At 53.0% G+C, this 25649-nt stretch overlaps 1 protein-coding gene across 8 annotated transcripts in view; it reads right to left on the bottom strand.

The window, feature by feature from the left end:
- The window catches only part of TCF25 (TCF25 ribosome quality control complex subunit), a 44343-nt gene that overhangs the window by 15044 nt on the left and 3650 nt on the right, over positions 1 to 25649 (bottom strand). For 4 of the 8 annotated variants that reach the window (XM_081274532.1, XM_081274533.1, XM_081274534.1 and 1 more), the window contains exons 2-17: positions 20731 to 20892; positions 20132 to 20206; positions 19308 to 19426; positions 18267 to 18332; positions 15225 to 15307; positions 13534 to 13664; positions 12925 to 13024; positions 12137 to 12230; positions 11010 to 11102; positions 10779 to 10884; positions 9358 to 9517; positions 7898 to 7985; positions 6123 to 6281; positions 5223 to 5313; positions 4492 to 4571; positions 2774 to 2846 (exon numbers count right to left, since the gene is read on the bottom strand). In XM_081274532.1, the coding sequence (XP_081130658.1) occupies positions 2774 to 2846; positions 4492 to 4571; positions 5223 to 5313; positions 6123 to 6281; positions 7898 to 7985; positions 9358 to 9517; positions 10779 to 10884; positions 11010 to 11102; positions 12137 to 12230; positions 12925 to 13024; positions 13534 to 13664; positions 15225 to 15307; positions 18267 to 18332; positions 19308 to 19426; positions 20132 to 20206; positions 20731 to 20892 (1680 nt within the window). Of the gene's footprint in view, positions 1 to 1905; positions 2590 to 2773; positions 2847 to 4491; positions 4572 to 5222; positions 5314 to 6122; positions 6282 to 7897; positions 7986 to 9357; positions 9518 to 10778; positions 10885 to 11009; positions 11103 to 12136; positions 12231 to 12924; positions 13025 to 13533; positions 13665 to 15224; positions 15308 to 18266; positions 18333 to 19307; positions 19427 to 20131; positions 20207 to 20730; positions 20893 to 25649 lie in introns of those variants that run through there. The other 4 variants (XM_081274539.1, XM_081274536.1, XM_081274537.1 and 1 more) reach the window with 4 other exon arrangements.

Below are 25649 nucleotides of genomic sequence, written 5' to 3'. Positions count from 1 at the left end.
GCCCGCCCCCGCCCCCTGCTTCAGGGCCCCTTAACAGGGATGTGGATTTCCACTTCCATGAACAAGGCCTTTGAGAGGGATGTGTTTCTCCCCATCCCTCCTCTGCCAAGCCTGAGACTTCAAAGGCATGAGACTGGGGTAGCCTTTGGCAGAGGTGACCACATCCTTCCTCTCACGAGACCCAGCTGGCGGGCTTAAGAAACCAGACAACCCTGCCTCAGGACTCCCTGTCTTGGACCTCACTGGACACTCCTGCTGCAGGCTTCGTGGGAAGGAGCCCAGTACAGCTGAGCTGGAGACAGTCACCTTTTGGCTTGTGACAGCAGGGAAAGTGGAGAGCGCAGCCTCGGGCTGTCTGTGCCCAGACGAGGCCAGATGGTGCCAAGGCTGAGTGTACCCTGACCTGGATGTCCCGTGCAGCTCCCAGTCTTGCCCCAGATGGACATACTTGGCCCTCACGGAGTATCCTGGTGCCCACAGGAGGGCAGTGCACAGCAGGCCTGCCCCACACGGGGAGAGTGGGGCCACTACCTGACCCTCATGCCCAAGCACAGCTTCTCAGGAAGGGCGTTGGCCACATCTTGGCAATGTCAGCCTCCTCTGAAGTCCCTGTCTGGAAGGTGACAGGGAGGTTTGCTCCTGGGTGCCCACCTTGTCTAGCTCGGTGAGAAAGGCCACAGCTGGTCAGCCACCCTGCCCATCACACAGGTCCTCCTGCTGAGGCCGAGTGGTCCAAAGAGAAGCCAGGCCTGCTTGGCAGCTAGGCCTTCGTGGCTGTTCAGAGATGTGAGCAACTCTAGAAGAGTGCTCAGCTGTAGCACTGCTTAAGCCCAAGTGCACCATGAGGTGCAGTGGGCTCAGGGCCTCAGGAAGCAGGCCTGCAGCTGAGCCCAACCCTCAAGCCCAGGGCCCTTCTCTCTGCTTTAATGCTAGAGTGCTGGCCGTCCATTTCAGAGTTCCCTGGCTCCTGGATGCAGGATCACTGCTGTGGCTCCAGATATCACATATCTGGATTGAAGGCAGGAAGAGGAAGGGTACCCTGCTTGTCTGTCATTTTCAGAGAACAAACCCTTTCTCAGTAGATTGCCCCCACAGACCACCCCAGCTGTGGAAGCTCGGGTGCTGCCCAAACTGGAGATGGGTGCAATCCCCTACCAAACCCCGTTAGGCCAACATTGAAATTTGGGATTGTGCCTCTTCCTGGCCCCTCTAGGGGCAGAAGATCAGCACTGTGAAGGGGGCCCAGGAGAGAACTGGCACAGCTCACAACCCCTCAGTTTCCTGACCCTTCCAGAACTAGACAGGATATTCCTCTGTTGGTTACTAGGGGCTGAAAAGCATGCTATCCCTGAGCTACATCCCTAGCCCTGACCTCAGCCTCCGGAGTTACTGGGATTACAGGATTACAGGTGTGGCCAACATGCCTGGCTTGGGTCACATGATCTGTCCCTCCAGTGGTTAGGCACAATGGCGCTGAGGCTCTGACGTACCCTGGCTGTGTGGCCAGCTGTGAGCCAACCTGGGGGTCTTATTGGAGCTCCCAGTTATCCCCAGAACAAATGTCCATTAACCTGTCCTATACCCCCCAATCTGCCCTCAACACCTTTCTTCCTAAACTTGCTTTTTGGGCTTCTCCTTCACCTCCGGACACTGCCCCTGAAGCTTCCCAGCTTCCTTCCTTCTCTCCCTGTCTCCTCCCCTCCTTCCCTCCTGTGCTGGGGATGGGGTCCGGAGCCTTGTACATGCCAGCACAGTGCTCTACCCCTCAGCTGCGTCTCAGCCCTCCAGTTTCCTAATACAGTACCGGGCTGGGGCTGTAGCTCCAAGGTAGAATGAATGTGTGCTCAGAAAGTTCAAAACTCGCAAGTTTGGAGAGGCTGCAGTGTCCAACTGAGGGACCCCCCCCACACACACATTATCCCCAACTGCTCGAAAAGAACTGGGCTGTGGCCTGAAGGGCAGCCACGCAGACATCTCTTCTCAATACAAGCCTGGAGATCCCACACCACCAGGGATCCCCCTGGAGCCCTGTGTTCCAAATTCCGGTGTGGGCCGCACGTGGGCCAGGGCTGGCTCTGGACTCCTGAGTGCTGAGGTGGAGTTGAGTGTTGGAGGAGGAGCCCCTGCAGCAGGGAAGAAACCCATCCATGTTTGCAGGGAACAGAAGACACGGCGGACGGTACATTCAGCACTTCTACTTCAGGGGACTGGTCAATCCAGACCAGAACAGAATCAGGAACATAATTGCACAGCGCTGGGCGCAGCAGCCTAAGTGGCTCAGTCCCAGTCCCCCTCCCCCTCAGGGTTGTCCTCCCGCGGCGCCTCCAGGTCGTTGAAGTGGAAGTTGGCCATCATGTCTCGCACGGCCAGCATCAACCGGTTCAAGCCTTGGTTGTGGTTCAGACCCCCAGGCACTCCTTCCTCTGGCCTCTCCCCCTGCAGCAGCGAGACATGTCTGAGCAGGGCCTCTCTGTGCTGGGACTGGGGACCTGGGGCCCAAGCAGGGAGATGCGTCATCAAGCCCGGGGCGGCCTGCACCCCAGCACGGGGCCTGGACCCTCCTCAGGTCCCTGTCGAGGACATGAAGCTCTGAAAAACCAAAGGCACATGTCTACCCAGGCCAGTGCGAGGCAGGGGGCCGAGCAGCCCTGAGGCTCCCAGGAGCTGTCGGCCCCGCTCCTGCACTGCCCAGCATGGTGCTGACGCTGGACATCTGCATGCAGACGACTGGCTTGAACCACTCAGCACAGAAGCTGAGACGTGCCCAACCTACCTCCACAGTGTAATTTGGCAACAGTGACCGGAAGAAGAGGGCAACCGTGTTTCCATGGCTGACAGGACTTAACCTGAAACAGGAAGTCAAGAGAAGTCATAAAACAAAGCTAGACTCCCCTTGACTCCTCCCAAGGCAGGTCAGGGTCCGGCTTGGGGTGGGGCCATGGACACCCAAGGACAACTGGGAAGGAAAGGAAGGGGCCCAGGGGTGGCTCTTCAAGGAGCCTAGTCTGTGAAATGACCACAGCCAGGCTGTCCTCTGCCATGGCACAAGCCTTGTTTCCAAGAAGAACTGCAGTCTCACTGGGCGTGGTGGCCGTGCCTGTGCCAGCGACTTGGGAAGCTGAGGTAGGCGGATCATGAGTTCAAAGCCAACCTGGGCAAATCAGCAAGATGGTCCCAACATTTAAAAAAGTGCTGGGGGGGCCAGGGATGTGGCTCAAGTGGTAGCGCGCTCGCCTGGCATGCGTGCGGCCCGGGTTCGATCCTCAGCACCACATACCAACAAAGATGTTGTGTCCGCCGCCGATAACTCAAAAATAAATATTAAAATTCTCTCTCTCTCTATCTCTTAAAAAAAAAGACTATATTTACTTATCTAGACAATTGTCAGAAATAATAAAACAGATTTTAAAAAAGTGCTAGGGCTGTAGCTCAGGGGTAGAGCACCCAGGTTCAATCTCCAGCATCACAAAACAGAAAAGGGCCACAGGTGCACACCTCCTTCAGCACCAGGCCAGCAGAGAACAGAGCCACAGGCAGGGGACGCCACGGCCACTGTCTGCTGGATGCCAGGGCCACACCCATGCTCTGAGGAGGAGAAAGCCCATGTGGGCAGACAGCAGAGCAAGGTGCCTCTGTACCCGCTGACCAACGACCTCCTCCTGAGCTACTGGGGCTTCACTGTGAACACACAGTCCCATTATAACTTCTACAAAGTTGGTGGGGAAAGGTGGGGCTGGAAGGCAGCCTGCCTTAAAAGGGAGGGCTGCCAGCAGCTCTGGGGCTTACCCCAGACAAGCAGCTCCTCAGCACATTTTTCCCCTGCCAGGATGGAACCCAGGTCACACATACTAGGCAAGTGCTCTGCCACTGAGCTAAACCCTGGCCCTTTTGATTTTGAGAAAGGGTCTTGCTAAGCTGCTGGCCTTGAATTTGTGATCCTCCTGGACTCAGCCCTGAGTAGCTGAGATTATAGGTGTGGCCCTCACACCAGAAGTAAAGGTGAAAGGGCTCTTGTTGGCTCTGAAAGCTGCCCACACTCGGGGGGCAGCCTGGAGACGGGCTCTGATGTGTTTCTTTGTCACTTTCTGTCCCACCAACCCACTCTCCTTGCCCAGCCTCACGGGCCTTCTTGCTGCCTTCCTGCTGCTCTGGGTATCTCTCGGTGCACTTCGGACCTTACCCTTATCTCTAGGTTCTACAATTCACATCTGTTCCTACCACGGCAGCTGACCACAGGCAGAGTGGCTTCTAATTCTGCTTCCCACTGCGTTTCTAGTACCTGCTACGAAATCTGAAAAGAAACGCTCAGAGTTGGGTGGATATGTGCAAAGGCAGCTGTGTCCTGAGTGTCACTGCCGCTCCCTCTTCCCTGTGCCTGACCACTGGCCTTCTGGGCGGCCTTCTGGGCTGCCTTCGGTGGGCATCAAGCCCCGGGGAGCCCTGAGGCACTGACCTGGGTCTGCACAAGCACAGTGGGGGTGAGGGCATTACCTCTCTGGTCTGACGTAGGAGTAGATGGTGTCCAGGGGAGGCAGAGGATCAAACCCCATCACAGACTGTGTGGTCACATCCTTTAGAAAGGGGAGAAACAGTGATGCTAGAGCCTTCTGGGGCAGGTCACTCAACAGAGAAGGGGAATGGGCTTGGCTTTCTGCCCCTAGGCAGGGGCATGGTGGGAAAGGTCAGGCACACAGGAAGTGCCCACGCATGCCATGATCAAACTCACTGTGGTGCCCAAGCCACACAGCACGGGCTGAACCACGAGTCACACAAAGCCGGCACAGCCTTGTCCGGCCTCTCTACCCTCTCCCGCCAGCACCACGCTGTCACTACTCATCAGAACAAGCCTTCCTGGCCAGAAGAGGTTGGCAGTGCTGTCCTGAGGATCAGCAGAGCAGCGTAGGTAAATTAGTGGTGTCGAGGGCCCCAAGGGACCCCCTGTCCTGGCCGCCCTGACCTGCCTCTTCCTACGCACCTGTGGTGCCCTTGAGGTTTTCCCACAGCAGCAGCCTGCTCTCAGCAGTGTTGCATGCAGGCCTGGCCACCAGCAAGGCACGTGGGGCCAAGACCATGGGTGCAGCTGCTCCTGGATTGACCAGCACCCCAGTAGGCCGAGGGAAGGTACTCATGCATCCTTTGGCCTCACCCGCCCTCCTGCCTGTGGGCTGCCAGGAGCAGGACGGGAACGGTCACACAGCCCACCATCAGGCCCTCCTCCTTACCGGGGGAAGCGCAGCAACAGCCTCCCTGATCTCCGAGAGGATCACATGGCGATGGATGTTTCTGGGTGCACGCTGGTAGAGCATCTTCCGCCTGAGGCCAGGGCAAACAGCAGCAGATTAACCAGTGCCCACCCTGCAAACTGCCAAACCCTTCCTCCCTGGCAGGTCTCCATCTCCCAAGGATCTCCAGCTTCACCCCCAGACGGCCAGGCAGTCAGTCCATGGTGTGCTGAGTGAGTCTCTGAAGGACCCGAGTGTCACTACAGCTGCGGCACGGGGGCCTGCCCCTGCTGGACACGGTGGGGCAGAGAAGCTGCACAGGGAGCAGAATGTGCTCCTGCCCATTGAAACATCCCTTCTGGTGTGGAGAACAGATGAGTGCACAGTGAATACTGGCTGTGAGGGCCAGGGTGCCAGGGCCCCCACTCTCCCATCATTTCTTCAATTTTACTTCCACAGCAGAGGGCTTCCTCTGGGCAGCTAGGGGAAACTCCTGGCCAGCACAGACCACAGAGTCCTCAATGTACCAGCCAGCCTGGCCACAGCAGTCCCCAGACCACAGTGCTGACAGGGCCAAAGGCCAGACCATGGGTGAGAGTGGGCAAGGGCTGCTGCTTGCTGCTATCTCTGCCAGCAGGTGTGAGCCTGGCACCTGCTACAGCAGATGTGAGAACCAGGTGCACAGCAGTAGGCAGGACAGAACATGGGCAGACCCATGCCACACCTACAATCCCACCTGGACAGTGGCAGCAGCCTTGGGGTCCACATGCTCACCCACAGGAGAGCAGGACTATGCCAGCGGCAGCAGACATGAAACCACTCTGGCCCACAGCATCTACCATCAGAGGGTGCCCAGAGAGGGCAGGAGGGGCTGACCTGCACGAATACCCAGCATCTCACCTGTTCTCACAAGCCTCCACAGCGGGGTCCCCAGCGTCCACTGCCTGAAGAACCTCACGGACATTTTCCTCCAGCCAGCTCATGGTGGCAGGCTCTTTCCAGAGGAAGTGCGACCTCCCGAGGTACAGACTCACCAGCTGGGTCAGGGCAGGGGGCTGGCTGTGGGAGCAAGGCCAGGGTCAGGGATGGGGGGCTGGGTGGAGCAAGGCCAAGGTCAGGGATGGGGAGCTGGGTGTGGGAACAAGACCGTGGTCAGGGCAGGGGACTGGCTGTGGGAGCAAGACCTAGGTCAGGGGTGGGAGCTGGGTGGAGCAAGGCCAAGGTCAGGGATGGGGAGCTGGGTGTGGGAGCAAGGCCTGGGTCAGGGATGGGGAGCTGGGTGGAGCAAGGCCTGGGTCAGGGATGGGGAGCTGGCTGTGGGAGCAAGGCCAGGGTCAGGGATGGGGGACTGGATGTGGGAACAAGGCCTGGGTCAGGGATGGGGGACTGGGTGGAGCAAGGCCAAGGTCAGGGATAGGGAGCTGGGTGGAGCAAGGCCAGGGTCAGGGATGGGGAGCTGGGTAGAGCAAGGCCAGAGTCAGGGCACGGGGCTGGCTGTGGGAGCAAGGCCAAGGTCAGCGATAGGGAGCTGGCTGTGGGAGCAAGGTCAGGGTAAAGGATGGGGGCTGGCTTTGGCAGCAAAGCCTGGGTCAGGGTGGGGCCTGACTGTGGGAGCAAAGCCTGTGAGCAGACCCCCCAGCAGGACCTTCTGGAGCAAAAAGAGGCTGTCTCTCAGCTACTGAGGGACAGTCCACCTCCTGAAGGGAGGGCACACAGGTCTGCGACTGTGAATCGGTGCTGTCTGTGCTCCTCAGCTGACTGAGTTGCTCAGTGTACATGTATGTCTGCAGAGAGCAAGTGCAGAGGACGAAGGCTGGCTAGGGGACAGGGATTCTGGGGTGGACCCCCATAACATGTTTTTCTTTCATTTATGTTTTCTTTTTATTTCTGGTACTGGGGATTGAACCCAGGGGTACTCTACCACTAAGCCACATCCCCAGCCTTTTTTTTTTTTTTCATATCTTATATATATTTTTAGTTCTAAATGGACACAATATCTTTATTTTATTATTATTTTTATGTGGTACTGAGGATCAAACCCAGTGCCTCACAAGTTCAAGGCAAGTGCTCCACCACTGAACCAGCCCCCTTTATTTTTTACTTTGAGACAGGGTCTCGCTGAGTTGTTGAGGCTGGATCCCCCTCCTCAGCCTCCAGAGTTGCTGGGATCATAGGCTGTGCCACTACACCTGGCTGTCTCCTCTGTATTTTTTATGAGAAACATGAGAAAGGTAATATGTGCCAATGCAGAACGTGGAATATACCAGCAACGAGAGCCCTTCTGCCCACAGCCAGTGCCTGTGGGTCATGCTGTCTGACCTTAAGCCCTGCTGCCCACTCCTGTCAAAAGGCATCTTGTGAACCTCATGTCTTAGGCCAGAGGCCATTTACTTGACCCACCAGTGTTTCTCCTCAGACGTAAGGTGACCCATATGTGGACACAGACTCCAGGCCTTCCTTAGGGGACAGTAACCAACATCCCCAGGGGTTTCCTGTCTCCGAGATTGCCACCAGGCTGAAGCAGGTTTCCAGGAGAGAGAGCCACACACACACCCTGACCCTGCGGTGCAGAGCGCACCTGCCACCCCTCCACTGCCCTGAAGGTAAGTGAGGGCCCCCAGGAGGCGACGAGGATGCCCACCAGGAGTTATCCCAGCAGGGCACCAAGGCTCTACCTTATCTCAGCATCTGGTCCAAAGAAGCGGTGATTGGAGACGGTGGCATCGGGCCGCACACTGCAGTACTCGAGCAAGGGCATGAGGACTGCAGGAGGAAGCAGAGGCTCAGGTGCTCAGTGGCCCAGGACAAGGACCCGGGGCACTGTGGGGCCCTGATCAGACACGACTGGAGTCATAACGTCACAGAGGCTGGAAGGCCACGGGGTCCTTGAGTCTGACCAGCGTTCCGAGCTGCTGCAGGGGGAGTGGCTGAGGATGGGGGTCCACAAAGGATGAGCAGGTACCTCTGCACCCTAGAGGCAGACCCTTGTCCTCCAAGTGCCCTTCCACATCTCAGGGAGACTTGCCCATCACCCTTCAAGCATGAGCAACAGACCCTAGGACAGACTGGTAGGAGTGGGGTCGGCCAGTGCCCTGGAGGAGGTGACCCCACAGGGCCCCAGGGTAAGGACAGTGGCCAACACATGGTCACGGGCTCTGGGTGTCCAGTCCTCTGGGTCAGGGCCTCTCCAGCTCTAGTACTGTCCCCATGCAGTACTCTCCAGCTGAGTAGGCAGGGCTTCCCTACACTGCCCACATGCCGAGACCCTGCCAGAGGCAGCTGCTGGGAAAGCCGGCCTACCAACTGCCTCCCAGGGACAAGCCGCAGTAGGGTCTCTCCTGAGGGATAGCCACGGCAGCTCTGTTATTCAACGTGGGCCCCGTGGCCCTGTGTCCCCCACCTTGGCTGGCCTACCGAGGGCTCCCAGTTGCATCGAACCCGAGGGGGACAGAGGTGGCTGCTGGGATGATGGGCTGAGCCCTGAGTTGGTGAGCTGGCTCTGCTCCTGACAGGGAGCTCTGGACACTGCAGGTGGGTCTGCCTGTGCTCGCGTCCACCCAGTGCTGGGGCCTCTCCATGACTTCGTCAGAGCCACCAAAGCAGTGCTGACTCTGGGACTTCCCCTCGGAGGGGCAGTCACCGAGTGTGTGCACACCTCTGTCACAAACACTCCTACCCTCAAGCGCAAGGATGGCCTCCTCTAGAGGGTCACTTCCTGCGTGCTTGTGGAGAAGGTTCGCCACCCACCGCCTGAGTAGGCAGCAGCCCCCTGGGCCTGCCCTGGGTGCAGATAGAGGCCTAGTGTGTGGGGGGGCACCCTGGAAATGCAGGCCCCGCTCAACCCTCTGCTGCTGTTTCTCTCCCTAACACCAGACACCAATGTGCATACCCTGTATCTCTCTCCTGCCCTGTAACTAACAGCAAAGTTAGTGGACACACAGTTTGTCCCTCACCCAAGGCCCCCTCCCACCTGGCTGGCATGCAGTTGGCCCACTGAGGTGGATAATCAGCTAAGTGCAACATCAGCAGTTTTTAGGCTGGCTGGAGAACACATCTTTCTTTAAGCACAAGGCAGGGCTGGGACCAGGTCTCCACCCTCAGGAAGAACCACTGCACAGGCCAGCGTGGTACCTACCTCCAGGGAACATGGTGAGTGCCTGCTGGATCAAGAGGGAGGCCTTCTCTCTGGCAGAGCTGAGCTCATGCTGGGGGAGGTCTGTCTGCTGACTCAACAGGAAGTATGCCAATGGAACCGAGAAGGCAAAATTTGGGAGCTGCGACAGGTTCCGATGAGCCTACAAGGGAGCAAGAGGCCAGGTGAGGGGCCTGCCCTCTGTGAGGACCAGGTGCACCACAGTGAGCTGACAAAGCGGGCCACCCCCACACCTGGATGGAAGACTTGCTCCGCCTGGGGGTCTTCAATGTGCAGAAGGGCAACGTCAGTGGGAAAAGAGCTCTGTTGAGCCCCTTAGGCTCAGCACTGTGGGGGACAGGAGCGACTCCCTCTCCCCACACAGCAGGGTCCAGAGTGAAGGCAGCCAAGCTATGACTGCCCCCACCTAGAGGGGCCACTACCCTCTTCAAACATCTCCCCGCCTTCCTCTGTGTGCGATGTAACAGACATGATCTACTCCATGCTTTTCCATTAACAGGGAATGCTCGTCTCCACAGAGTTCTGTAATCCTATAAACCACCACAAACATTCCTCTGTGGCTGGTTCTGGGGACCCCGTGGGTTTCTTACAGCCATTCTCCTGAGCTCCTGGAATCTCTGTAAACTAGATCCCTGGAAGTGAGACTTCTTGGCCAACTGTATAAAGGGTTAGGTGATTTTAAATGATTTATCTGTTTTTCATTACTTATTTTTTATGAAAAATGTTTTTCTTTATTCATGAAGAATATGTACTGTGAAAGGTTCCAGCAGAAAAGTAGAACAAGTACAGGCTCCTCCCCCTCCTCCCCTCCTAGGCCTGAGCCCCCTCTGGACAAGCTCTGTTCAGCTGTTTGTCCCACTCAGTTTGCAGTGGCTACACTAAAGCGAGAGGTGAGACTGATCTTCACACGCCTACACTGCCGCTTCGACTTGTGTGCATACCCCACCTGTAGCAAGATGGTGCATGCTCTCTAGCACTCAGTGGAGCCCAAGACAAACCCCACTCTCCTGGGTCTGGGGCCCCAGGATGGCAGGTGGCATTTATGTGCGACTCTGACCTGGAACATGTAACCCATCGTGACTACCCAGACTGTCGTCCCCACACTCAGGACCTAGGGTCCCTGTCAGCCCTGCATCAAAACCTCCCTCACTGAGTGGCTGTCCCGCCCAGCTCTGTGGTCTGCCTGACTGTCCATTACTAAGCACCATCTCTACACGTACACGCGATGCAGTTGTGTGCTCATCTTGGGGTGCTGATGCAAGGCTGCTTCCCTCTGGGAAGACCGGATTCTGCTCAGCAGCAGAGATGAGGGAGACTAAAGGGCAGGAGGTCCCTGGAACCCACCCTGGCTCTGCTTCATGGCCTCACCATGGCTACTAGTCACACTGCGAGCGCACACCTACCTCCCACTCCTGGAAGAGGCGGATCAAGTACTCATAGTTGCGGGCCCGCAAGGCCAGGTGGTCGACAAGCAGCAGCATGCACAGCGGGTCCTCGTCTGGCTCAAGGCTTCACAGGCGGCACAGTGAGGGAAGAGCAAAGAGAGCAAGGAAAATGTCAGGGCCCAGGGTCTCTGCAGCCCAGAAGCCCCTGCCGTGAGGACTGGCAGGAGTGGATCCCTGCTGGACGCTCACCTCAGGATGAGCTTGCAGAACTCCAGTGCGGTGCGTGGGCAGCCACGCTTCTCCAGGAAGCTCATCTGCTTGTAGAGGGCCAGGTAGAAGCTCCTACATCCAAAAAGGTCCATGTGAGTTCAAGTGGCAGCAAACAGCAGAGCAGCCTCTGAGGGCCACCTGGCTCCACGCCAGCGTCCAGGTCCTCATACGAGTCTGCGAATGCCTTTTGTGTCTGGGGAGAAGCTTTGTGTGTGCCTGAAGAGCTGAACACACACCAATGTACTGAAAGTTTTTTAAAAATTTTTGTTGTTGGGGCTGGGATTGTGGCTCAGCAGTAGAGTGCTCGCCTAGCTCAGGCGGGACCCGGGTTCGATCCTCAGCACCACATTAAAAAAAAGGCACTGTGTTGTGTCCATCTACACCTAAAAAATAAATATTTAAAAAAAGGGTTTAAAAAAATTTTGTTGTTGTTGTAGATGGACAGAATATTTTTTATCTTATTTATTTTTATGTGGTGCTGCTGAAGATCAAACCAGTGCTTCTCATGTGCTAGGCAAGAGCTCTGCCACTGAGCTACAGCCTCAGCTCCCTGAAAACCAAGCTTTCTGGAATCATTATCTTGCTTTTGGTTTGCTACTTGTTATTCAAGGGAAATGAGCTAAAAACTGTTATAATTATGATCTTAATTTACCCTCAAATTTCAATGGTGCTACTGTTGGGTACATAAAGCTGTGTGACTTTAGTCATCCTGTAGACTTATTTTTAGAACTGAGAGTTTACTAGAAAAAGAAACCAGTGGAGAAAGTCTAGACAGAGTGCACGGTGCAGCCAAGTTGCTGCACTGAGACAGGGCATGGTGGCCATAAGGTGGGGGCCATGCCACAGCCAAGCAGCGCTGCCCAGAGCAGCAAGAATACACACAGGACAGCAGGGAGACTGCTGCGGTCATGCAGGCTTGCCTCGGGGCTGATGCCAGAGGTGGTCAGCACAGAAATGTCAGAAATGTCATAAAGCAGAGCATAGACCCAGGTCTGCTCTGTCAGGCTGAATCTGACTTAAGCATCACTGATTTAAGAATCAAGACACAGGCCTGTGAGGCCTGCAGAAGTATCCCAGGCCCACAGGGAGGGCTGCCCTCGGCTCACCTGTTCTCGGGTCTGCGGTAGTCCAGCCGGCATGTCCCACTGGTGAGACTGAACAGGGGGTGGAAGGCACACTCCATGCTGTACAGCGCTCGCTCTGTGGGCAGCAACACAGAGGCAGGAGTCAGCCACAGTAGGCGCCTGCAACTCCCAAGACCCCAAACAAGCGAAGCACTGGAAAGAAGGGGTCACAGAATTGGGACCCTGCAATGGGATCTCCTAGGTTTCCCTGGTGCCACAGCATTAATTGCAGCCACAGAACTTGTGAGCCTGAATGAGAATCGCCCTCGACACCATGGGGTGCAACTGCCACATGTCCTGTTCATGCCCAGTCCCCAGGTGATACAAACACGGCCCAGACACCCACAGCAGCGCGCGCGCACACACACGGAAGAGCAACCAGAACCACCAACTGATGACGGACTCGCCAACCACGTCTGTCCACAAGGGGAGTACTATCCAGCCAAGAGCACACGCAAACCTGGGTCATACCACGCATGGGGCACACAACCATGGGCAGAGACCACGCACAGTGCTTCCACTGAATGGCTCCCCACACAGGTAGGAGCACGGAGAGTCTGACCAGAAGTCAGGGGTTCTGGGGCCTGGGGGAAGATAGAAGACGGCAGGCTGTTTCCCTGGAATGGCCTGCAGTGACGGCTGCCCAGTTCCGGCACACACTAAACCCAGGCATGACACACCTTCCACAAAGTGCTACATGACAACGTCCTGCCACCTGCATCTGCTCTAGTGGCGAGAACAGGCAGGCTGCACTGCCTACTGGGTCTCACCTATGAGGTCTCGTGCCATCTCCTGATCCTCTTGAAAGCGGCAGGCATCACTGAGCTGCAGGAGTGAGTCCACATGGTAGGGGCTTGTCTGGAGCAGAACCTACCAGAAAAGAAGGGCAGCTCTGGAGGAAGGTCACAGGCAGGGACCCACAGGACACCCCTGCAGTCCACCAGGACCTGTGCACACCAGGAGACATGATCACCAGGTGACAGACGAAATTCCCTTTGGACTCCAGGTGTGCACTGCTATTACCCAGCCAAGGCCTGGACCTGGCTCCAGGTGGGAACTGGGGACCCTGCCTGCCCAGTGGGGCTGTCTTGGCTCCCAGGTCTCAGGACAGAGGACTGAAAGCAAGCAGGTTCCCGCCCCCCCTACGTGGGGGACCTGGGGCCAGCAGGATCTACATGCTCCCCCTACCTCCCCAGTGAGGCCCAAGACAGAAGCAGCACCTGGGAAGGACCATAGTGCCACTACACGCAGCTCCCAGCGGGAGAGCACCTGAGTGCCAAGTCTCCACAGTGCCCCTCGGGTCCGGGGGCCCCACTGCCAGGGGAGCAGCTGCCCGGGCACTCGCCCTCCACCCACTGGCAGCTGCGGGGCCCACGCACCACAATGTTGTTTGGCTCCATGGACTCCACGGCCACTAGGAACTTGTGCTGTGCCTGCTGGTACTCCTCACTGTGTTCAAACGCAAAGAAGGAAAGGCCTTTTTTCGATTCCAACAGCCGCATAGACAGACCTGGCAGGTGAGAGTGCACAGAGAGGGTGTGCTGGAGGCCAGGACATGGCACCTCTACAGAGCACAGTAGCCCCAACAGTCTCCCTTGTGCTGTTCTCAGAAAGGACTCTGTGATACCAACCCACTCGATCTGAGGGGTCTCACAGGTCACCCAGGCCTGGGGCTGGGCTGCCTCTGGGCCAGAGGCTGACGTCCGGGGACTCTCTCAGAACACCTGGGCCTGCTTCCCACTGCTTGCTTGGGCTGTCTCGGGAGCTGGCCTCCGTCTGCTTTCCACAAAGACTCGCTTCTCTATAGAATTCAGATGAGCTCCGGGAAAGGATGGAGCTGCTGAAGTGGCCCAGGACAACAAGCCTCAGGGATGGGAGCATGGAGGTCCATCTGGGTGCCTGATCACGTCTGGTTGGGACCAGCAGCCAGGGTGGCTGTGAGGGGCTGGGGCAGGAGGCATGCAGTGGGCACAGGGCCAGGTCAGAGGCCTTGGCCACGTGTAACCCCTGACCAAATACGGTTCTGCTCCTCTTGTGTGACTGTGTGGAGGGACCATTTCCTCTGGTTAACCTGAAAAACTCAGTCTGCTAAGACAACCGCTAAATGGCCAATGGTTCTCATGGGCTTCCCCTGAGCTACTCCTTCCTGAGAGCCCGGCCCAAGGTCCAAGTCCTGCAGATTGAGACAATGAGCCCCTATCTCTACCATGTTCGGGTTCCTTTGCTAGAAGGGCAAGAGGCCTGGTGGGAACAGAAGATACATGAGAGGCATCAGGGTTGATCCTACAAGCACAGGTCCCGAACTCCCAGGTGATCCTCTCTGGGAGTCTAAGGGGATTCTTCTAGAATCCCCAACCCCACAGGCACAGCAGGTGAGGTGTGTTGGTTACCACCCTCCACACACGTCCTCCACACACCCATGACCTCTTCTACAGTATGTGCCCCATCAACCTGCAGAGGGCTGTCTGGATGCTTCTCTCCGCTGTGCAGCCGATGCCCAGAGAGGGCATTCACTTCCTACCCTGCACCTTCTGCATGGCTGTTTTCTTTAAACGTAAAACTATCATACATTATTGATTTTTTAAAATATTTTTAGTTGTAGATGGACACAATACCTTTATTTTGCTTATTTAGTTTTATGTGGTGTTAGGAATCGAACCCAAGGCCTCATACATGCTAGGCAAGCGCTCTACCACTGAGCTACAACCCCAGCCCCCAAATTATCATAATGTGAAAACAAACTCAAGGGCTGAGGATGCAGCTCAGCAGCAGAGCCCAGCCTGGCATGTGTGGCTTAGAGGGCTCGGGCTCAGTGCCAGCACACACACACAAAAAAACACTTAAAAATGCCAGCCTCTGTTCAGCTGCTTCCTGTAGCATGGCACCCAGAGGACGAGGCGGCAAGGAAGTTGAGAGCTTCTGCACAGGCCAGGCCAGCTGGGGACATACAGGCTGCTGCGCCCTCAGGAACACCACACCTCACACGCAGCTACACATGGTGCTGCAAGGCCCACCTGGAAGGCACTGAGGCCAGCGTGCCAGCCCCCTGCTGCAGGAGTGACAGACTCACCTGGCTTGCTGTACCGCGGCCAGGTGCTCTTGGGGGTCGTCAGCCACGTGCACTTGGGGTATACACGCTGCCTCTGTCGTGGCCTAGGGAGGAGGAGACAGGCACAGCTTTACCTCCACGGGCCAGGGGCCAGGCTGGCTGCCCAATCCCTCCAGATCTCCCTGGAGGCAGAGCGGTGGGCAGGGGGCACACAGGGAGGGAGAGCAAAGCACTGCTGCGTGAAGAGGGGACCCCAGCTGCGACCTGTGCAAGCAGCTACCATCAGGTCCAGGGGAACAGGGAGGCCAACAGTCCAGCACGAAGGCAGGAGGGACAAAAAGGAAACAAAAGTGAAACCCTAGAACATGGTGCAGAGCAGGAGCTCAGGGCCACTGAAATTCCCTGAGCAAACGAGCTGCTTCCCGTGGGACAGGCTGCACAGGAGGAATGCCTGGCCGTGGCCAGAGGCAAATTAGGGAAGTGGACCTCTGACCCAGACCCCAGCAACATGACTGCAGTCTTTGAGAAGGAAAACATGGAAACAATGAGGAAAACTGAGGAGGAAACTGGCATATTTCTGCAAGGAAGAAGACCGAGAGCAGAGTGCTGAGGGTCCGCAGGCACCCAGCTCCCTGGGACTCTTGTGTGAGTGACAAGTTGAGGGTACCGGGCCCCCTTTGGGCAAGAGTTCTTAGCTGCTGTTAGAGGGTCTGGCTCCCTTGCCAGGTGGCATCTTAGCCAGGCCTGGAAGGGCTGCACCCTGAGCTGAGTGATGGGATGTGGATGTGTGTAGACCAATCTCTAGGCTTTTCAGCAGTGCCCTATTTCACTAAAACAAAACAAGGAATAAGGAGCTGGACTACCCAGAACAGGACAAAACAGCATCTTTCTTTTCTCAAAAAGAGACATGAAGGGGCTGGGGATGTGGCTCAAGCGGTAGCGCGCTCGCCTGGCATGCGTGCGGCCCAGGTTTGATCCTCAGGACCACATACCAACAAAGATGTTGTGTCCGCCGAGAACTAAAAATAAATATTAAAAATTCTCTCTCTCTCTCTCTCTCCTCTCTCTCTCTTTAAAAAAAAATAAAAAAATAAAAAGAGACATGAAAACTGTGTGAGAAGAACAAATACACAAAAAGAAAAGCATGGCCAGAGGCTGAGAGGCACAACATGGCACAACTCTGCACACGCAGCAAGCAGTGGAAAGGAAACCACTGGTGCCTGGAAGTCTACAGCATCCTGGGCACTGCCAGGTCTGTCTGAGGTGAGCTGCCAGCCAGAAGTCTAGGGGAGGATGCTGGAGGGAGGGTCAGGAGGAGCACCTTCAGGGTCGCGACACAGGGGTGTGGAGACAGCACAGACGGGGAAGGGAGCAGACCCCATCTGTCTCAGGAGGAAGTCAGATTCCCCCCAAAGATCAGTGCACAGCTATATGGAAACCCTGAATGGTCACCAGGAGGGAGGAACAGAAAGGAGCTAAGGTTTGGTCTCTGAACAACAGGACAAGGGTGGGGGACCAAGAAGGAGGGAACCACAGCTTTTCACTGGACATACTTCATTAGGACTTAAATTTTTGAAGAAACAAACAACAAAAAAGTGTGCTACTATAAAGGTAGTAAGTGAGCTGACCAGGGTACAGACCTGTGGTCCTGGCTGCCTGGGAGGCTGAGGGGGAGGCCCATGCAGACTCATGAGTATGCGACCAGCCTGGGAAGCACGGAGGGCCTCACCTCAAAAATAGATACATAAAACTGAAATATGTGCAGGGGGCACTCAGAGGTGTGTGGCTCGGAGGTGTGTGGCTGTGGGTTCACTCCCTAGCACCACAAAAACTAAAAAACAAATGTAATTATTAACTAATGACTGATAATAACTATAATTTACAAAAATAAGATGGTGCAAAAATGTAACATAGGGGCAGGCAGGCAGAGCTGGGCTGAGCGGCAGAACTCGGCCTGAGCAGCGCAGGTAGTGGCTCATGTAAGTGCTTTTCACAAATAACCCAAAACACATAGAAGTCAGAAACCCATGAGTCCTCAAACACTTAAAAACAAAAATACAAGGCAAAAATCGCTAAACACAAGGAAAGTGGGAACAAACGAACTCTGAAAACAATCCTTGGCCCACTCATGACCCAACAGACACCAGTCAGACAAGGGCGCCACGTGCACACCTCACACAGTTTCAAGGCACTGTGTGGTCGAGGATGTAGCTGAGGACGACCGAGTGCAGGTGGGCCTCAGCGGCACCGTTCCTGGGAGGGCAGCTGGGCAAGGCACAGGTACTCGAGGAAACCCACAGTGGGCCACTTCTTGGAGGGCTACATGGATGCAGGGGGCCTGTAGCCAAGGTGTGGACACACCTATCCTTGGCCTAACAAAGAACCCTGTGCATCAGGCACAGAAGACACCTGGGACTCCGACATGCCAAAGCCAGCATAGCTTCCTTGAGAGGCGTGCAGAAAGGCCTGGGGACATGGCCACAGGTGACCGGAATAAGAGGGAACATTTCTACACTGCTTCAGAGCTTTAACAAAAAGCATTTAGCTCTATAATCAGAAAACACATACTTAAAAAGACACAAGCTTCCGGATGTTTCGGTACGGAGATGGAGAGCGGAACTCCCACCTCCTACAGAAAGTCCCAGGATGGGCCCTGACTTCCCCTGGAAAAGCCAAGGGACACTCCACTGCCTGCTCACCATCAGCTGCCACTGCAGAAGCTGACTAGCCAGGAACGAGTTAGGTGACATAAAACTGATCCCAGAACCCAAACTTTTTGTCATTTTTCCTGCTGGTGGAGAAACAAAATGGATCTGGCTAAAATTTCAGGATTCAAAGTTTAACAGCTTGTAGGACCTTTTTAAAAATATGGGGTGCACAGTTGAGAAGGTGTGAAACAGCCTGGCCTCCTGGCGTCTCAGCGACCCGCCCAGGCCCTGGAAGGGCTCCATCTGTCCAGTGTGGCTTTCAGTACTCTCCCCCAGGGTTTTCAATGGCTCCCCCACCCATAAGAAATGAAAACAGGTAAAAACAGCTTGAGAATGCAGCTACTGTGGGCCGTACCTTTGCTCCCCCAGGACCGCTCGAGCACCAAAATACCTTTTCAGTTCTGTGTCTGGATTCAAGTGTCTAGAATGTGGGAAATGTGAGGAAGAAAAATTAAGTCAGGCTTTCCTACAATGACTCGAAATTGCAGAAAGCTAAGTAAGAGTCCAGCCAAAGAACAATGATTTGGGGCTTGAAAGGTGATTTCTAGGCCTGCTTTCTTTAAATCTGCCACCTGCAATAGGACCTGACCACTACTGGCCCCATGGGGCACCCAAGGGACGCAGTGGGTCACTGCTAGGAGAGAACCTGGGGTAGGTCTCCCCTGCGGGTCCAGTGTTCATCTGCCAGGCTTTGTACAGGGAGCATGCACCCTGACGCGGAGTGGAGGGCCTCAACGATACAGGCAGCTTGCTTGTCAAAGCTGGCAAAGATCAGGTTTCATTAAGCACCCACCAGACCAAGAGATGGGTGATCGTCCAAGGGTGACACTACACTGGTACAGCTCAAAACGCCTCATGAGAAATACAAGCCTCATGAGACATACAAAGGCAAGCTGTTTGGAAGTCCTGAGCTGGGCATGATGGTGCCACACCTGTGTCTACTCAGAGGCCAAGGCAGGAGGACTCCTTGTTAGAGGCTGGTCTCAGCTACTTAGCAAGCCCTAAACAAGCTAACAATACCCGGTCTCAAAATCAAAAATAAAAAGGAGCCAGGTGCAGTGATGCTCGGGTATAATCCCAGCGTCCAGGAAGATCGAAAATTTGAGGACCGCCTCAGCAAATTAGTGAGGCCCTAAGCAACTTGGTGAGATCCTGCCTCAAAAAAATAAAAAGGGCTGGGGATATGGCTCAATGGTAAAGCACCCCTGGATTCAATCCTCAGTACCAAAAAAAAAGTCCTTTGAAACACAGATGTCTTTTCCTTACTTCTTTCTCCTTTTTTCTACTTCCTAAATGTTTAATAATGAACTCTTAACACTTCTAAATAAATAAAGACAGCAAACTGTCCTCTGTCTAAATCACTCCTCCCCGTCAAAATCAGAGGCCGAGGCCATACCTGTGCTCCACATACAGGACATGCTTCCTGGAGCTCAGTGGTGGGGGACCCGGGCGGCTGAGCCCACTGCCATCCTCAATCCTCTCCAAGATGCGGTCGATATCCTCCATCCCACTTTCCTAAAAGCCCAGAAGGAACTGTTAATCGCCATACTGGCTTCACTCCAAGTGCTGTGACAACCAATAACAAGGAGTTACTTTGAAAAGTTATTTGGTATGTACTTTCTAAAAGATGATCTAACTCAGAAGGAGGAGATGTATTATAGGAGGAAGCTCAGAACAACCACTAATCCAGAAGGCCCTGGGAACCATCGGGCCAGAGAGCCACACTTCATGTCTCACAGGTGAGCTCACATTCTCAGGTGAATGGAACTGGGACCTGGGACTCCAACTGAACAGCAACAAAGCTGCCACCTCTCTTCAGGACGAACAATGAGACAAGGAGGATCAAGGCAGGAACGGGAAGGTGCTGACTGAGGGGGATCTGGTCTGTGGGCTTCCACACCCAGCACCCCTCGTGCACTGGCAGGATGAAGGCTGGGTGAACAGCAACAGGGAGCAGGGCTGGGAAGGGACTCTCCCTGCAGAGGGCAGCTGGGACACTGAGACTAGGAACAGGCCATGACAACCAAGGAACAAAGGGGCAAATCACAAGCAAAACTGTAGGTGACTCTTCTTTGTCCTTGACCTCTTGGATAGTTATACTCCTGATGGGAAAAAATGAAGACATCAAATAAAATGGTCTTCGCCCAGCACCACCGTGAGGGACACGGCCCAAGGGGCACGGAGGGATTGGGCAGGGGCCAGTCAAGTCTGGTCGCATACCGAAGCTTCTCCTGTACTGTTTTTCTTATTTTTCTGCTTCTTTTTCTTCTTCCGGAGTTTTCCACTTGCATTAGACTAATAAAAATAAGATGTTTTAATCAATGGAGAAAGAAGCAAAATCTTAAAAACTGAGAACCAAGGCAGCAAGCCAGCACCACTTGGAGCACCTGCGGCCCCTCACATCCTTCTGCAGCAGGACCCTGCCCGTACCTCCTGCTGTCAGTGTGGCCTCTCTCTCCCACCCTCCCTGCTGCAGAGCTGGTCCAGGCTGCCTGGGGCGCCCACCTGCCCCGACTGGGCCAGCTCCTCTGGGCAGCGAGAAGCTCCTCAGGGACGCTTCACCAGAAGTGGCTGCTCCCAGAAGGCACAGAGCTGCCTGGAGCACAGTGGGCAGCAGGAAGGGCAGGGACCTGCATGCAGTACCCCTGGGGCCACCACTGATCTCAAGGACTTTAGCACAAACTTCATCAGGGTTCCCACGGAATCAGCCAAAGCAAATTCAGAAAATTATACCTCCAAGAAAAAGCCGATACAGGTGGCAGGATGCCACAGCCCTTCCCTGACATGCCAGCCTCCTTGTTACCACGGGGTCCCCATACCTGCTCCGGAGGTGCAGCCTTGGCCACATTTCCTTCCCGCTTGGTCTCTGGGTTTCCACGCTGAATCCTTCCTTTGTTCCCTGACACTGCAGCATCTGTTAACACACAATCAGACTTCTCTCCGTTCACTACCGGGTCGTCCTCAAGATCCTCGACGTTTATCTGGAGAAACAAGCCGAGGGCATTTCTGCACAGGGGTCACAGTGTACGTGGCGAAGTAGAGCTGAGCCAGATGTGAAGACGACTTGCCATGCCTGTCACCCCAGAGACTCTATTTGGGAGGCTGAGTCAGGAGGAAGGCAAATTTGAGGCCAGCCTGAGCAACCTCAGTGACAAAGTGAAAAATAGAGGGCTGGGGGTATAGTTTAGTGGTAGATCACCCCTGAGTTCAATTCCAATACTTCAAACTAAAAAAAAAAAAGGGGTGTATTATAAGGATTATAATTTTCTAATATTGTTCTTGTTCATGTTAAAATAATTTTGTCCTCAAGTCTGATGAGGCAATTCTCCTGTCCCAGCTTCTAGAGTTACTGGGGTTACAGGCATGACCACTATGCCCAGCAGGGAGTTTTGTTCTTGATGCAATCAACATCAAATGACTAATTGTTGTCACCACTATGGAAAACAGCATGGAGATTCCTCAGAAAATCTGGAGTGGTACCATTATTTTACAGTTATCCCACTCCTCAGTTTATACCCAAAGGACTAAGTTCTATAATGATACAGCCACATCAATGGTGATAGCAACTCAATTCACAATAGCTAAACTATGGAACCAACCTTGGTGCCCTTCAACAGATGAAAGGACAAAGAAAATGTGATATATATATGTATATATATATACACACACACACACGTATATGATTATATATATTTATATACATACATAAAAAATATATACATTTATATTTCATTGTGTGTGTGTGTATATATATATATATACACACACAATGAAATATTAATCAGCTTTAAAAAAGAATGAAATTATGGCATTGCTGATAACTGGACAGAGCTGGAGAATATGATGCTACGCAAAATAAGCCAATCTCTTTTTTTTTTTTTTTTTTTAAAGAGAGAGGAAAGGGGGAGAGGGAGAGAGAGAGAGAGAGAGAGAGAGAGAGAGAGAGAGAATTTATTTATTTTAGTTCTCGGCGGACACAACATCTTTGTTGGTATGTGGTGCTGAGGATCGAACCCGGGCCGCACGCACGCCAGGCGAGCGCGCTACCGCTTGAGCCACATCCCCGGCCCAAATAAGCCAATCTCGAAAAACCAAAGCGGAATATTTTCTCTGATATGTGAATGCTAATTCATAGCAAGTGGGGATGGGGTGGCTAGGAAGACTAGAAGCGCTCTGGATTAGATAGAGGGGAGTGAAAGGAAGGGAGGGGGATGGAGGTAGGAAGAACAGTAAAATGAATCGGACATTATAACCCTATGTGCACATATGACTACATGAACGGTGAAACTCTACATCATGTACAACCAGAAAACAAGAAGTTATACTCCGTTTATGTATGATGTGTCAAAATACATTCTTTTTTTTAAAAAAATTTACTTTTTAGTTTTTAGATGCACACAATATTTCATTTTTTTGTGGTGCTGATGGAAACCAGTGCCTCATGCATGCTAGGTAAGCGCTCTACCACTGAGCCACAGCCCCAGCCCCTGTCAAAATGCATTCTACTGTCATGTGTAACTAATTAGAATCAATTTTTTAAAAATTTATTTATATATGACAGCGAAATGCATTACAATTCTTATTACACATACAGAGCACAATTTTTCGTATCTCTGGTTATATAAAAAGTATATTCATACCAATTCATGTCTTCATACGTGTACTTTGGATAATAATGTCCATAACATTCCACCATCATTTCTAACCCCATGCCCCCTCCCCTCCCTTCCCTTCCCACCCCACTGCCCTATCTAGAGTTTGTCTATTCCTCTCACGCTCTCCTTCCCTACCTATGAATCAGCCTCTTTATATCAGAGAAAACATTCAACATTTGCTTTTGGGGATTGGCTAACTTCACTCAGCATTATCTTCTCTAACTCTATCCATTTACCTGCAATGTCATGATTTTATTCTCTTTTATTGCTGAGTAACATTCCATTGTGTATATATGCCACATTTTTTTTTATCCATTCATCTGTTGAAGGGCATCTGGGTGGTTTCCACAGTTTAGCTATTGTGAATTGTGCTGCTATAAACATTGAGTGGTTGCATCCCTGTATTATGCTGTTTTTAAGTCCTCTGGGTATAGAACGAGGAGAGGGATAGCTGGGTCAAATGGTGGTTCCATTCCCAATTTTCTAAGAAATCTCCATTCTGCTTTCCTTATTGGCTGCACCAATTTGCAGTCCCACCAGCATTGTATGAGTGTTCCCTTTTCCCCACATCCTCACCAACACTTGTTGTTTGTATTCATAATAGATGCCATTCTCACTGGAGTGAGATGAAATCTTAGAGTAGTTTTGATTTGCGTTTCTTTAATTGCTAGTGATGATGAACACTTTTTCATATATTTTTTGACTGACTGTATATCATCTTCTGAGAAGTTCAGGACAAATAAATTTAAAAAAATAAAATAAAATGACTATTACAGGTGTGGTGGTACATGCCTATAATCCTAGTGGCTGAGGCTGATCGCAGGTTCAAAGCCAGCCTCAGCAACTTATCAAAGCTGTAAGCATCCTAGTGAGAACTTGTCTCAAAAGAAAAAAAATTGGGGCTGCAGTTGTGGCTCAGTGGTGGAGCGTTCACCTAACATGCGTGAGGCACTGGGTTCAATCCTCGGCACCATATAAAAATAAAATAATAATAAAATAAATATATTGTGCCCACCTATAACTAAAAAAATTATTAAAAAAAGAAAAAAATTTAAAAAGGGCTGGGGATGTGGCTTAGTAGTTAAGCACCCTTGGGTTCAATTCCCAGTACCAAAGGAAAAAAAAAATCAAATGACTATCAAAAATAAAGATGACACAGTGTTGGCAAGTTTAAAACCACCACAGCATTTCAAGTCTTTATTCCAGCCTAACAGCAGCAGCCTGAACACTGAAATTTATTCAAAAAAAATTTTTTTGTTATTTAATAGCACAATTTAAACGTATTTCAATTACCATCAGGGAACAGCAACTATACTGTACACGAAAACAAGACAGACATACACACATAATTCTTTGAAAGGGACTGAGGGAAAATTTTTCAATGCAATAAAGTAAACTCATGATTTTTAGGTATCTGGTTTCCACCAGCATGTCAAAGTAGCCACTGGTCCCAAATACTAAGACGTCCTGCTGCATAACATCATTTCTCAATGGCTGCACTGCACTGTCACCCCTTAGCATTTGTGCGTGCGCAGGGGGGTGGGGGAATGTTTCCAGTCCCCTCTATGGAATGTGTCGTGTTTGCACAGAGCCTGTGCACACCTGTGTGTTCTGCCTCTCCTCTGCATCACCACATACCTAACCTAACTCAAATCCTGTCTCAGTAGCCTGCACACTGTGCTGTTCAGGGAGCGATGACAAGAAACACATCTACACACAAGCAGCACAGCTGTGAGTTTGAGACATATTTCGACCTGTGGTTGGTGGGAGCTGCAGGTATGGAGGGCCAACTGCATCAGGTTATGTGCCCCCTGTAAGCAAGCCCGCCCACCACAGCACTTAGGTCAGTTATGAGGTCAGGCCAACGCATTCACGTTCTGGCTGTGCAGTCATGAAGCAGCTCCATGTCATGCACACCTCTGCTTCCTCATACAGAACACTAACAAATGCTGTGTGTACAGGCACATATGCATGGTGCTGGGGATCAAACCAGGGCCTGTGCATGTGAAAACACTCCTATTATTTCCACCTATGAGTTTTAAGGGCAAAAACCCATAGAACACTTGAATTGACTGAATAGAACCTCTTTGGAAATCCATAGGCAGCAGCGAGATGAGCAGCCACATGTCTGCCCAGGTGTCAATGCTCCATGCTCACAGAGCAGCCTGGGAATCCACCACAGGTAGCAAAATGTGAAGAGACGGTTCACAAAAGAAGACAAACAGGGGCTGGGGTTGTGACTCAGCGGTAGAGCGATCACCTAGCACATGCAAGGCCCTGGGTTCGATCCTCAGCACCACGTAAAAATAAAGATATTGTGTCCACCTACAACTAAAAAATATTAATAAAAAGAAGACAAACAAATGGACAATAGGCACATGGAAAGACACCCGACAACATCTTTACTGAAATGTAAATCAAAAGCCAGTGAGGAGCACTGTCCCTGCTGAGGGCTGGGGGCACAGGCTGCCAACACCAATTCCCTGGAGGCTGGAGCACCTTCAGCCTCGCACAGCCCATAGGCAGGTGGGATAAAACGCTGGAGGGGCACTCAGCACCTGCTGGTCCAGGTATACGCATCCACTCCCGATGCAGCAGTTCTCCCTGTAGATGCCCCATCAGCCAAAATGAAACCCAAACCCACAAAACACCTGTTCTTAGAGCTCAGCAACTCCAGGCAGAACAGCCCCCAACCAGAACTGAGTCAGACCCCTGAAACACCACGGATGAACACCCTGCAATACACTGCTACTCAGCAAGAAGGAGCTGACCGCAAAAACCCACAGCCTGCATGAAACTCAAAAGCACAGGCTAAGCAAGCGAGGACAGAAGGAAAGAGCACATTCTGGAAGACTCTGCTGGTGGGAAATGCAGACACAGGCAGGACTCACACACACGCAGGGAAAGGGGGCACAGGCTGCAGGGTGGCAAGCTCTCAGAATGTGGTGTGGCACTCACGCTGTGCATGCCTCTGTCAAGACTCACTACATACCCCTGGGGTGCATCTGACTGCACTTCATCTGACTTAACTTCAGTAAGCTGTCTTTAGGACCCCCTGACTGAGACAGTAAAGGTGATTTCTA

This window comes from Spermophilus citellus, assembly GCF_964194105.1.
Source record: "Spermophilus citellus genome assembly, chromosome: 18".
NCBI lineage: Eukaryota > Metazoa > Chordata > Mammalia > Rodentia > Sciuridae > Spermophilus > Spermophilus citellus.
Note: the sequence above shows the minus strand (reverse complement) of the source record. Positions and strands in the feature narration are given on the sequence as shown.